The 12,236-nt window shown below is 44.4% G+C and overlaps 1 protein-coding gene across 1 annotated transcript in view; it reads right to left on the reverse strand.

The window, feature by feature from the left end:
* Positions 1–12,236, reverse strand: part of SDK1 (sidekick cell adhesion molecule 1) — a 384,821-nt gene that overhangs the window by 54,694 nt on the left and 317,891 nt on the right. Inside the window, exons 29-31 of the mRNA XM_062503303.1 lie at positions 6,407–6,601; positions 2,306–2,507; positions 369–472 (exon numbers count right to left, since the gene is read on the reverse strand). Coding sequence (XP_062359287.1) covers positions 369–472; positions 2,306–2,507; positions 6,407–6,601 — 501 coding nt within the window. The remainder of the gene's footprint in view (positions 1–368; positions 473–2,305; positions 2,508–6,406; positions 6,602–12,236) is intronic.

Consider the following 12,236-nt stretch of genomic DNA (forward strand, 5'->3'; position numbering starts at 1 on the left):
GAAGAAACTTCTTCAACTGTATGCAGGGATCTACATTTATTTTTAATGCTCTCTTGTAAATTATTCAATTTCTGCAAAGATAATGGTTAGTGCAGAGTTTGGAAGCCAATCAAACAAAGTTTAAATCCATTTTGGGACTCCTGAAAGTATGATTCATTATCGGAGGGCACAGCAGGACACTTAAAGGCTGCCTGTTAATTCAGCCATATCTCATTGCTACCTGTGTCAACTTCCTGTGGACAGAACTGCTTTGGCTGCTGGTTTTCACTCCAGCCTCCATGGAGAACAGCCTGCAGTGGCTCCAGCAGCCCAGGGGAGCCCTGACCCCTCGGCGATGTCCCCAGTGGCCTCTCCTCCTCCTCCCTTACCATCCTGCAGGGTCGTGACCGCCTCTGTCTCCGCGCTGAAGTCGCTGTCCCCGATGTCATTGGTGGCCTTCACTCGCAGTTTGTAAGAGGTGAATGGGTTCAAGCTGCGGAATGAGAAAAACAAGGCTGAGGGATGAAATCTTCCTCCCTCATCACAACTTCCTGCCCACAACAGGGAACCTGCCCACTGCCAACAAGAGTCACTGAGCAGTTTGTCTCCTCTCCCCATCGCCTCTTCTCTGCAGTCTCCCCCAGCTTCCCAGGTGGTCCCACCCCTGCTGCCATCAGCAGCATGTCCCCTGATGTCCCCTGCCCCGAGTTCCCAGAAACACTCATGGATTTGCTGCTGGCTTGGGTACCAGAAAACAGAGCTAAGGCTGCAGCTCATGGAGCAGCCCACGACTGGGGCTTGCTATCTGAGTTCTGCATGGCTGTGCAGAGCCTGGTTTCACGGTGCTTTGCTGAGATATCCTCCAAAGCCATTTGGGTCTGCCCACCCTCCAAGCACGGACTGGGAGGAGGCAGGAGACATGCCCAGGGTCAGCCAGTGCCCAGCAAGCTCTGGAATCCAGAGTGCCCGCTCCTGACTAATCCCCTACACCACACACCACTTGATCAGTGCATTTCGCTCCTGCTGAATCCCAAATTAATGCCATTACTTGGATTATTTAATAAAGACAGCAACAACAGGTTCCCTGCAGCTCTTTTATCTACGTGGTACTTTAAGATATGCAAAGAGTGATTTCCAGCTGACATAACCTTGCAAAGATGATTCTGTCTTGTCTTGGCAGGGGAGGTGAAGGGGAGGCTGCCTTTGGAGTCACAGCAGAGGTTTGAAATGCAGAGCTGTAACTTACGGGGGATTTCACTAATTAATTGGTAGTGTCTAACCATCCACTGGCAGATGTAACACTGACTACAAACCCAAGTTACTTGTAAGGAGTGATTAAACATCAAGGATAAGGTATTCTGATGGGCAGCACTATCACAACCATGACTCTTCTGGACTTCCACAGGAAAGTGCTTTTAGCAAGGGGGAGAAGAAATCTCTTTCAGCAGTGCCACCCTACCAGGACAGGATTACTTAACTATAGCAACTTGATTAATGTGAATCATCCTTTTTGATCTTTTGTTTCCAGTCATGCCAATGTCAAGTCTAAGTGACATAGATGGTTTGCTTGTTTTTACAGGTTTTGACTGGAAAAATACTGGCACACAACCAGTGAGCTGCCATATACCACAGCCAACAATGCTTTTAATGACAGACCCAAAAAATCTGTATCTGAATGCTCGGAATACCTGATTCTGCTAAAGCTCATGGCCTTTTAGAAATAATCTGATTTGTACTGGCTTGTCAACAGAGGAAATGGACAGCAAAACAAGTACCTGCTCGTAGACATTCAATTACTTCTGCTGATGTTACAAGGACTTTAATTACACCAGTATTGCAGAGGATATAATGAAGCCTGAATAACAAAGTTTAAACATTCTGATGCTATCTGTAAACTTCAGTATGGAAAATACAGATAAAAATGGTTCTCATTTCATCTGGAAAAGCTTATATAGAGATAATTGCAATGCAGCATTCAGAGTGGATTTTAACATCAGTCACTGCTGAAAGGATTTTTAAATAGTTGTATTTTACAGAGCACTGTGTAGCTACATATGATTTAGCCTGAGTAGTGTTATCTGTGGTGCTGAGCTTCCAGGAAAGGCTTCAAAAAGATGCACTGCAGTCCAACTTTAATTAGATTTATTGCATGACCTTCAGCAAATCTCTCAACTGCTGTTCATAACACCACCTCTAAAATGGGAGCAGTGGCCTCACTTAACCTCTCTCCCCCAAAAAGAACGTGAAGCTGAGTGATGCTTGTTTTGCTTTCCTAACTAGTGGGAAAGAATGGGAATTTCTGTGCTAGCCTGGGATCACGTGGTACCTTTCGATAATGCAGGAGGTGGCCTCGTGGCTGATGGAGGAGGAGTAGGTTTGCCAGTCCCCATGTGGCAGCTCCCGCACTTGGACTGTGAAATACCGGATTGGTGAGGATCCATCACTGCCAGGGACCCACGTCAGCACCAGGCTCCGCGAGGACACGTCACCCTGAGGGGTCATCACCTGCCTGGGAGGTGCTGGTCGTTCTGCAACCAAACCACAATTCAGCTGCTTTGAGAGGAAATTCACAACAATGTAAAATGTGACAGCCTGGTCAGGTTTTCACAGTGGTAAAGCCACAGGGCATTGAATGTTTGGATTTGCCGCATGAAGTATACAAACATCCCATTCCTTAACCTTCTACTGCAAGGAGAAGCAGTGAAACAGATTCTTATCTCCCTGCATCAAAGATCACCACAGGACACAAACCTTCTTCACACTGGACCTCAAACTTTGGGGGGTCTTGACCCAGCAGGTTAAAGAAGAATCGTCAGGGCTGGCAGCCAAGCAAAGCAAGGCAATCTTTAATGAAACTCAGCTGTGCTTCTGGCTGCAATTGCTCTTTTGACAGAATCTGTGTGTAAATTAGCTCACTTTTTAACCTGTTCTTACTTGTTGGTACCAGGAACTCTCTTCTGTCTGTGCTATGCAGGGTCCTCTTTCCCCCGGCTGAGGCATGAGGAAGGGGCGAGCTGGAACAGGCATCAGCAGCTCCTGGTGCTGCTGTTTCCAAACCCCAGCCTGGAACCGGCACAGAGCTGAGGCTGGAGCACCTGGTGCAGGTCCCTTCCAGAACTTCCCAACCCTTTCCTTTATACCCACTAACCTTGAACCTGCAAAGTCAAAGCAGCCAGTGCTGAGGGAGATCTCTCCAGAGTAATTACCCTCCCAGCTCTGGGATGAGCAGGGAATGGCAATGCAGGTGTAAGCATGCCAGCCCCCAGCTGTTTCATTACAGATCTCCTCTCCCGTCACCGCATCTCCGCACTCCATCGATTTCAATAGAGAAACTCTATAGAGTGAGGAATAATTGTTTAATTGTTTATCATGAAGATTATTGATCCTGATTAAAATGTGTGGCATGTAATAAAGCAGAAATTGATTGGAGACACCGCAGTGACTTGCTTTTGAGAAGCAATTCAATTCAACTTCATCAGCACTTGTTTCCATAAACACACCTCTGCCTGCCTGATTCCTCACAGCTCCGTACAGCCAGCGCTTCATCTCCCTGCCATCCCCTAAAACCATTTCCTGCGTGTTTTGGCATTTCTCTGCAGCCTGCTCTCACTGACATCAGTGCCCAAAGACTTGTAAGCTATTAGCTGGAGGAAGCCCTGGGTGCCAGCAGCCTGTGAGCAGCAGCACGACGCGAAAGGTCAGTGCCTTACACTGACAGACGGAGACAGGGATGTGGGGTTATTCCATGCCAGGGAGGGAGAGTCATGCAAGGATTTTATACATTCTGCTGATAAGCTCTGCACTTTTGGGCAGGTCAGATCTTTCAGTCAGTCTCCCATGATTGGGTTTCCTTCTGCTGCTAATGGGAGATCTTAAAATCTCCTGTGTTGCAGGATATACTCCCTGACTGTTTGTACAAACCCATTAGTGTAAAGAGTTTATTTATGGGAGTTTAGCCACAAGCAAATGCTAAGGTGAGACTGTCAGTGCAGGTTTGACTCTTGCAGGCCACATGACCTTATAGACTACTTTTAATTCTTTGCTACATTTAAATTTTTTAACTCTGCTCTGCCCCGATCACCAGTGTTGACTATTCTGAAGTGTAGATTCAAAGCACTGCAGCAGAGGCTCTGGAGAATACAGCCACAATATAACTTGGTATCTGTAAATCACAGGCATCACTGCAAAATGTAAAGATTTATATGGGGATTAAACAAGCAATTTACAAGGGCAAAAGTGACCAATTCTGTTAATTTTCAAGAGGATTTTTGTGTCTGTCTATCCTAGTATCAAGGACTATGAGGATATTAAATATATCTTCATTAATAGGAATTAATTATATTTTATTCTAGAATATTTATTATAATATATACACATGTCAGATTAATTTCTTGTTATCAGAATAGCTGCACTGGATAAATTTCTTTGTCACCCCCTTTTATAACTTTTGCTGATGTGAGAAAACACATTGTTGTCCTTACACTTTAAATGGGATCAGTAAACCTGTGGTTCCAAAGCACGTAGAGACCCAGCAGAACTGTCCATCACAAAGAGAAAGGGATCATGTTACACTGCCATTTGGGTACTCAAGATAGCCCTAAAGCACTGATAGCAACAAGGGGTCATTTTTCCCACAGTGGAGCTGGGAGCTCTGCCTTGAGCCATTGTGCATCTTTGAATGGAATCTCAGCACATTTTATTGAGCAGGAGAGGCTCTGAGCTTTGAGAATTCACATTTTTTGGTATGGTGGGTTCTTTTTTTGAAGCCTCCACATGTCAGGTTTTGAACCTCCCCTTTGACAGCAATCAGACAGGGGTGGGAGAAACTTTGAGTTGATAAATCTCTTTGATGGACAGCATCTTTAGCAGAGGCACTTCCAATTTCCTAATACATCTCCAGAGGTTCTTTCTCTGAGGACTGCACTGTTATGCACTGGGAAGGCTGCACATGACCTGCAGAGCTTTGCCAGAGGGAATTTTAAACCCAACCAAACAGGCCAGGAATAGTTGAAATGCACTTCATGGGCTCTTGCTGCTGGTAGCTGAACATCAACTTCTTCTCTTCTTAGAAGTGTTAAAGAAAAATAAAAAGGAAGACATTGCTGGCAAATACAATGGGAAATCCTTACTCCTGCAATAAATGATGTGCAAGGTGTAGAAAGGACTCTAAACAAATGATTGCTTATCAGGCACATTTTAGGAATTAAAATCAAGTATCATCAGTTGCATTACAGTGCATAACTTGGACAAGAACAAGAGCAGGCCCACAAGCACATGCAGAAGTTCTAACGGCAGCTGAAAGATGTCTGTGGAGGTCTGGCCTGGTGGAGTGTCTTCCTCTCTGAACTGTAACTTTTATGAGGCACTGGAGTTATATGGTTCTAGTTTTTGAGGGAGAATTTTACTTTAAAAATATCAGTATCTAGACATCACATGGCACAAAACCCAGTGGTGCTGGTAGAGCTACCCTGGCTTATTTTGATTTTGCCAGCTCAAGAGGCCAGGTACATTCTTTGCAGTGGAACATGGCCTATATGCAAGACCAGAGAAAAACATACACTCTTTTCCTCCACCAACATATTCACCAACATATCCTCTTTTAGCTCTGAATAAAAAAAAAAAATAATTGAAAATCTTCATGCACAAGTAGGAAATGCAAATTTTTCAACTGAAGCTCTACAGATCAGTTCTAAAACTGGAGGAATGAGCAGTTCCTTGAGCCAAAACATTAAAAACAAGCAGTGATGCAGAGCAGATCCTGTAATACCTTACATGTCTTTCACATTTTGGTACATTTGGTATCAAAGCATCTGGTTTCATTTACACGCACATATAAATGCCACCTTCTAGATTCCCTTCAGAACAGAATTTGTCTGGAGAGTCAGGATGCAAACAGCCACTCCGTGGCTGATGCAAGAAGCAGAAAAAGTCTGGGCAATCCAGATGCAAAGGCTCTGCTCGTGTGGCAGTGAAAGGCCAGAGTAATTACAAACACATTAGGTCAGGGCAGAGGCACAATGGAGGAGCTGTGGAGAAATTCTGCAACACCACTGCCTCTCATTTTGCGTTCCCTAATCAATATAATTCATCCATCACTTACTTTCTTAAGATTGCAATCTTTCTAGAAAATGAGAGAGCTGAAAAGAAAAAAGAAAAAAAAAAAAACCATCTGACTGCAAAAGGTGGCTGCATATGGCCAATATAGCAGCTGATGGAAAAATCAATTCCAACAGCCCGGCAGGTTAAAAGAACTGCGTCTCATAAAAGTCTGCCTTGCTTTCTCAAATCATGATGTTGCTATGGATTGGGGCAGGTTTATGGGGTGAGAAGGAGGAGGTGCAGCCTGCTATTAAAATCCCCCTAAGTGCAGCGCAGGCTCCAGGGCAGGCACAGAAATCCCCTGAACCCATGGCTTTGCAGGCATTACCTCGTTTCTCAGTGGTGATCACCGTGGCTTCCAGAGGCTCTCCCCAGCCCTGCCTGGTCTTGGCAGATGTCCTGAAGATGTAGGCTGACTCTGGGCTCAGGTCTGTAGCCGTGAACTGCCGGACTGTGGAGCCAACCTCCACCGTGGTGAACTTGTTGGGGCTGCTGCTGGCCAGGCGGTAGGCGACCTGGTACCCTGCAAGCAGAGAGGGGAAAAGGCTCAGCTGGCTTCTCTAGCAGGGACAAAAGAGCACCAGCACTATTAGCTGTTCCTAATTACATGCTTATCTGAAGTCTGGAGAAAAGTAATTTACTGCCTTTGGTGTTACAAAGCTCTGCTTTTTGGCAGATGCCACACACCTTACAAAGGAAATCGCTCACACACGAGGCTCTGCTGGATACAACTGCCATGAAACTGAGTTCATTTTCCATTCTTTAGGCCAACAAGATGCAAAATCACTTTAATCTTTCCTGGGCATACTAGTACCTTTTTGGAAAGCAAAGGGACAGAGTTGGTGCAATGCCTCACCTGACTGAGGCAGTTCAAGGCAATGCTCCAGATTCAGCTTTTCAACCCACACTCACAGGTTGCTCTGCCTTCTCCCAGTTTCAGCACCGGCTCAAATTCAAGGTTCTTCAGCTGCAGCTCCAGCAGCTGGATTGCCCAAACCACGCAGCCTTCACGCTGCTCCGGTCAGAGCTTGCTCCTCCTTTCTGCACATGCTTTTCCCTCAGCAGTGAGAGCCAGAACTGCCAATAAAGTCACCCTTCTGTCATTCTGCACCACTGCCCTTGCCCGGAGCCCGAGGAAGGAGCCTGCAAGGTCTGTGCTCCTGCTTCATCCGTGCAGGTCTCAATAATCAATTTTGCTGATGCCTGTAAGTGATAACCCCCCTTCCACCCTGCCTGACAATCAGGAGCTCACAGTTTAGCCTGGGTTATTAATGATTCCACTGTGTAAGGAGGGCTTCCAGGGCTCTTACGCACCACTAACGACAACTGTCCCCCAAAGAGGGTCTGCCAAATGTTCAAATCCATTCTGTAAACCCAGCAATTCAATCAGGCTCTCACTTCTGGAGCTCAATGGTAACTTCCAGTCCAGCAGCTGACTTCCAAAATCAATTAATAGCAGAACTGATGTGGGGTTTTATTGCCCGAGCTGAATGTATGATTAAATGCTCCATGGAGTTACACAGGGCAGAGTGCAGCCAACAAATCCAAATCAAACCAGCAGAAAACAAAACAGTCACGGCACAGTTCTGCCAACCCTCTGCTCATCCTCCGAATGGCAAAAGAGGTCTGCAGCACCTGAGCCATCTCTTTCTCATGGAATTAATTTCCCAGCTAGAGTTTGAACTCCCACCACATCTTGGCTGTAACAAGACCAAGGGGAGTCAAACCAGGCATGGTTCATTTGGGAAGGTCAGTGCATGAAATCTGAGGGGCTGATCTTACCTATGGATATTAGAAAAAACCCAATGACATTTATTTCCCACTGTGAATATGCCACAACTGCCACACTGCCTCTCACAGAAAAGGCCTGGAGTTCCTGCAGTCCCTGGAATCGATGCCACTCGTGTGTGGTGCACTCTGCCACAAACAGTGGAATTTAACTGGGATACAGATGGTATTAATTTTGTTGTGCTGACTCTCACAGTACCACTGATGATGCACCAGGGTTTCCTTGTCCTTTCTTCTCTGGCAGCTGCTCGGGGACAGTCATGGCAGCTTCACATGGAGCAATTTGCACCGACACCTCGAGGAGTGACCTGGCTTTTCTGAGCACCTGTGGCTTCAGCCCCAGCTCCCCCAGGCTGTGGTTGGTTTATTCCTACAGGAATATTTCCACAAGTAGGTGAATAGCTTTAGATTTCTTCAGAGGCTGGGAATAATGTCCTGTGAGGAATGCCTGAGGACTTTGGGCTTGTCCAGTCTGGAGGCTGAGGGGTGACCTCACTGTTCTCTGCAGCTCCCTGAGGAGGGCATGTGGAGAGGGAGGTGCTGATCCACCAGAGTGGTAAAACACTGGTGGAGAGAGGTGGTGGCTGCCCCATCCTTGGAAATAACCAAGGTCACACTGGACATGGCTTGGAAAAACATTTTTAGTTGAGAATGTCCCTGCCCATGGCAGGGGGGCTGGACCAGATGGCTTTAAAAGATTGTTGCTAACCCAAACTACCTGGGACTGATAGGACACGTGGGAATGGTTCAAAACTGCTTGAGCCAAGCTTCACACTGGACATGAGGAAGAATTTGTTTACAAACCCTGGAACTGCCTTCCTGGAGTAGTGGGCAATGCCCCAAGCCTGTCTGTGTTTAAAAGCCATTTGGATGAAGCCCTTAATAATGCTTTAACTTGGTCAGCACTGGACTGGTCAGGGAGCTGGACTTAATTATTGTTATAGGTGCCTTCCAACTGGAATTCTATTCTACTCCAACCAATTAAAAAGTCTCCAGATTTTTCAGTGCTCCTGAGTGTGCTTAGATCCCAGCAAAGTCTTGGGGTCTTACACTTTCAACATTTCATTTTTTCACCTGAAAATTATCTCCTTTTATCCACGGGACTAGTTCTTCCATTACTGGTCCAATATATTTCAACAAAGTCTTTCTGTACCTTTAATACTGCAATATTTTGATCTTTTTAAAAAGTCCACAGAAAGACAGAGAGCAATGGGGAGAAGGAACAGATATATATGATCTTTTTTGTTTATACTGATGTGAAGAATGTGGGAGTGAAAACCTCAGTGCAGGATCTTAACAAGGAGGAAAAACAGTCAAAGAAAAGCACTGGGGAAATTTTTACAGAAGCAGGAAAGATGAAGGAAAAAGCAACTAAGATGGCTAAAGAAGCTTGATAAAGGGACATAAAACGTAAAGAATAAGACCTGGAGGGAAACAGAGAACATTAAAAGAACAGAAAAGTTGATTTATCTAGTTATTAAAAGATAAGTATGATATCTGGGACATATCCTTGTTGAGTAATTCCCTCTCTTTTCCAAACCTTTTTAAAATAAAGTGTAGTTAAAATGTAAGGGGGAATAGAAAGATAGCTATTTACAGCTAAATGGTGGTACTCATGCTGGAAAGCAATTACAAACACAACCAGATTAGGCAAAGGAACACATACCTATCTAGGCCTTTACAGTATCTTACACAAGAGTGGGTCTGTGGCTAGCAAAAATATTAATTTAGCTGTGAGAAAGAGAAAATGACTTGTCATGGGCTGTCTCTGTGACAGGCTCTGCAAACTCCCTTTCCTTGCATCCCTGTGAAAAACAGCACCAGCTCTCACTGTCCCCTCCCACATTGGCTGTGTTGGCTCAAAGTTTGAGGAAATACCTGTTTTCCTGAGTTTACACAACCAGAGGCTTCACCTTAACAGATTTCCCGAGAAACTCAACATCTCCATAGGTCTAATTCCAAGGCAAATATCCAAGATCTATACCTGAACTCAGCTCACATTTATTGCTACCTACAACCCACCTGAGTGACACCCAGTACTTCATTCTGACCTCCTGCATCTCCTGTTAGACAGTTTGGGACAATGAGGATCCCGACTGGCATAAAAAACTTTAATTTACTGAGTGGCACAGAAGACTCAGTGCTTAAACTACAGCTTAGATAATAACTAGGGCTAATGCAAGATCAAAAAGATAAAATTATTAAATTGATGAATTTCAGCAAAAAGGGATAGGCAAGAAAGGAAATGTTAAGTGAAATCAAACGAGGCAAATCAATAGAGGTAAATGGAAAGTGTTCAAAGAGAAATTAATGTATGCTTGAGGGCTATAACAGGCAATTGTTGCAGTGGAGGAATGAGCAGCTTCCTTTCTTTACTAGATTAGGACAATAAGTCGTTGCAGATAACCTAGGAAAAAAAATTGAAAACCCAAACGTTATGAATGAAAGTAAAACCTTTAAAAGGTGATTGGAGCAAACTTTCGGGGGAAAGGAATATCTTACAGAGTGTGAAATAACTGAATGGTCAATAAAAATTCATATTATTTTTTTAACTTTTCTGCCATATAGCATTAGATCCCAAATCTCATCTGCTATTGGGAGTGCTGCCACTCACCAGGCCAAAACAGTATTAAAAACCCTCCTGGAAGATGAAGTCTTCAGGAGTTTTCATTCTTTTCAAGAGTTATTAATTGAAACTAGGCTTATTTTTCACTTTAGCATCTTTTTGAGCATTTTTTGCACAAGTGCAAGCAGTTCCATGAGCTGCACACTTCCCAAACTCAATAAATGGCAGCTGCCTGTTAAACGTTGGGTCACCGCAACGCAGCCGCCGGATTCCCCAAAGCAAACAGGCAGCAGGAGGGTGACAACAACCCACAAATATCAAAAAGCTTTCAAGCTCATCACCATAAAAAGCCCTTCAAGAAGTGACAGCACCCGTTGGTGCAGGCCACGGTGCAGCAGAGATACAAACACTTATTAATTTGTCACAGAACTCGGGGAGAGCCGAGCGATACCGCGAGGTTGCGGAGCAGCAATCCAGTTTGTTGATTTTCCTGCTTATCTGTTTTAGGGCCAGCGGGTGTGCAAATGCAGCCTGGGATCAACACAGGAATTTGCAAACATGGATTACATCCAATTTTGGTTCTAATTCTCAGCTAAGTTCTTACCCTTTTTTTTTTTTTTTTTTTTTTCTTTTCAATAAGCTCCAGGTAAGTGCTAAATACAAGGATACCATGAGGAATACTAACCAGGGCCGGGGAGGATGTGGGTTAAGCTCTCGTTTTCAGGGGGAGCTCATAGCTTGAAGTGCACAAATGCACATTAATGCCTCATTTATCTTTAATAGTATTTGAGGGAGCTATGTGGGTGCTGGCTGAACTGACTGCAGAGAGGAACACAGAGTGAAGCCTCAGATGGTTGGCATAACATTCCCAGAAGGAAAAAGGGAAATATCTCACGGTCTTGCACGGTAAAATATTTACACAAACAAACAAGTGGTTTTCCCTCTTGGTGCCTGCCAGTGTTTCATCCTGCTAATCTCTCTCTGAAATGCCAGAACATGTTTTTATATAGATTACAAAAATGTTAGCTGCAAAGGTGCGTGTATGCTCAGAGGACAAGGCAGGCAGAGCAGGAACATTAGTTCAAAGGCTCTGAATATAAGTTGCTCTTGCAAAGCAAGTGGTTTTTCTTTTGAGCCCCATGAGTGAATAGAAGGGCAGAGCACAAAATTACATTCACTTATTTTTCCCAATGACTCCACTTTGGTGCACTTGACCGAGGGGTTGCAGTGGTGTTTTGGAGGTTCATTATAGTAATGAGATGTAAAAAGTGTACAGGGAAAAAAAATCCAAACTCCCCAAATTTGCAACCTTTCCTTAGAACGCTACACGTTGGCTTTTTTATCTTTTTTTGAAGCACAGCTCACTTCTTAGGGAAGATCACAGAAGTACCCAGCATGAGCAATTTTCCCTTTTTCTGTCTTTGGCAGCTAACTACTTCCTCCAGGAACCTCAGTATTTTTACAATTGAGAAAAGAAAAGTGAGAACTGTTGAATAAAGACAATGGACTTCAAAGAGGTGGATGGGGGGACTAGCAGGTAACGTCCCCCTGGGAAGGAATTCTAAGGGAAAAAGGAATCCAGGTTAGCTGACCATTTTAAGAGACAAAAAAAAAAAAAAAAAAAGGTACAACTATCCCAGTGCAGACAAAAGATGTTAAGAGGCCAATATGTTTGCATTCAGAGCTCACTAATGACCTGAACATCAAAAGTGAATCGGACAAAAAGCTGAAACAGGACACAGGTCTAAGGGAGTGTATAAATAGACAGCACAGGCACATAGGTACAAAATCAGAACAGCCAAAG

This window comes from Cinclus cinclus, chromosome 16, assembly GCF_963662255.1.
Source record: "Cinclus cinclus chromosome 16, bCinCin1.1, whole genome shotgun sequence".
In the NCBI taxonomy this organism is placed as follows: Eukaryota; Metazoa; Chordata; class Aves; order Passeriformes; family Cinclidae; genus Cinclus; species Cinclus cinclus.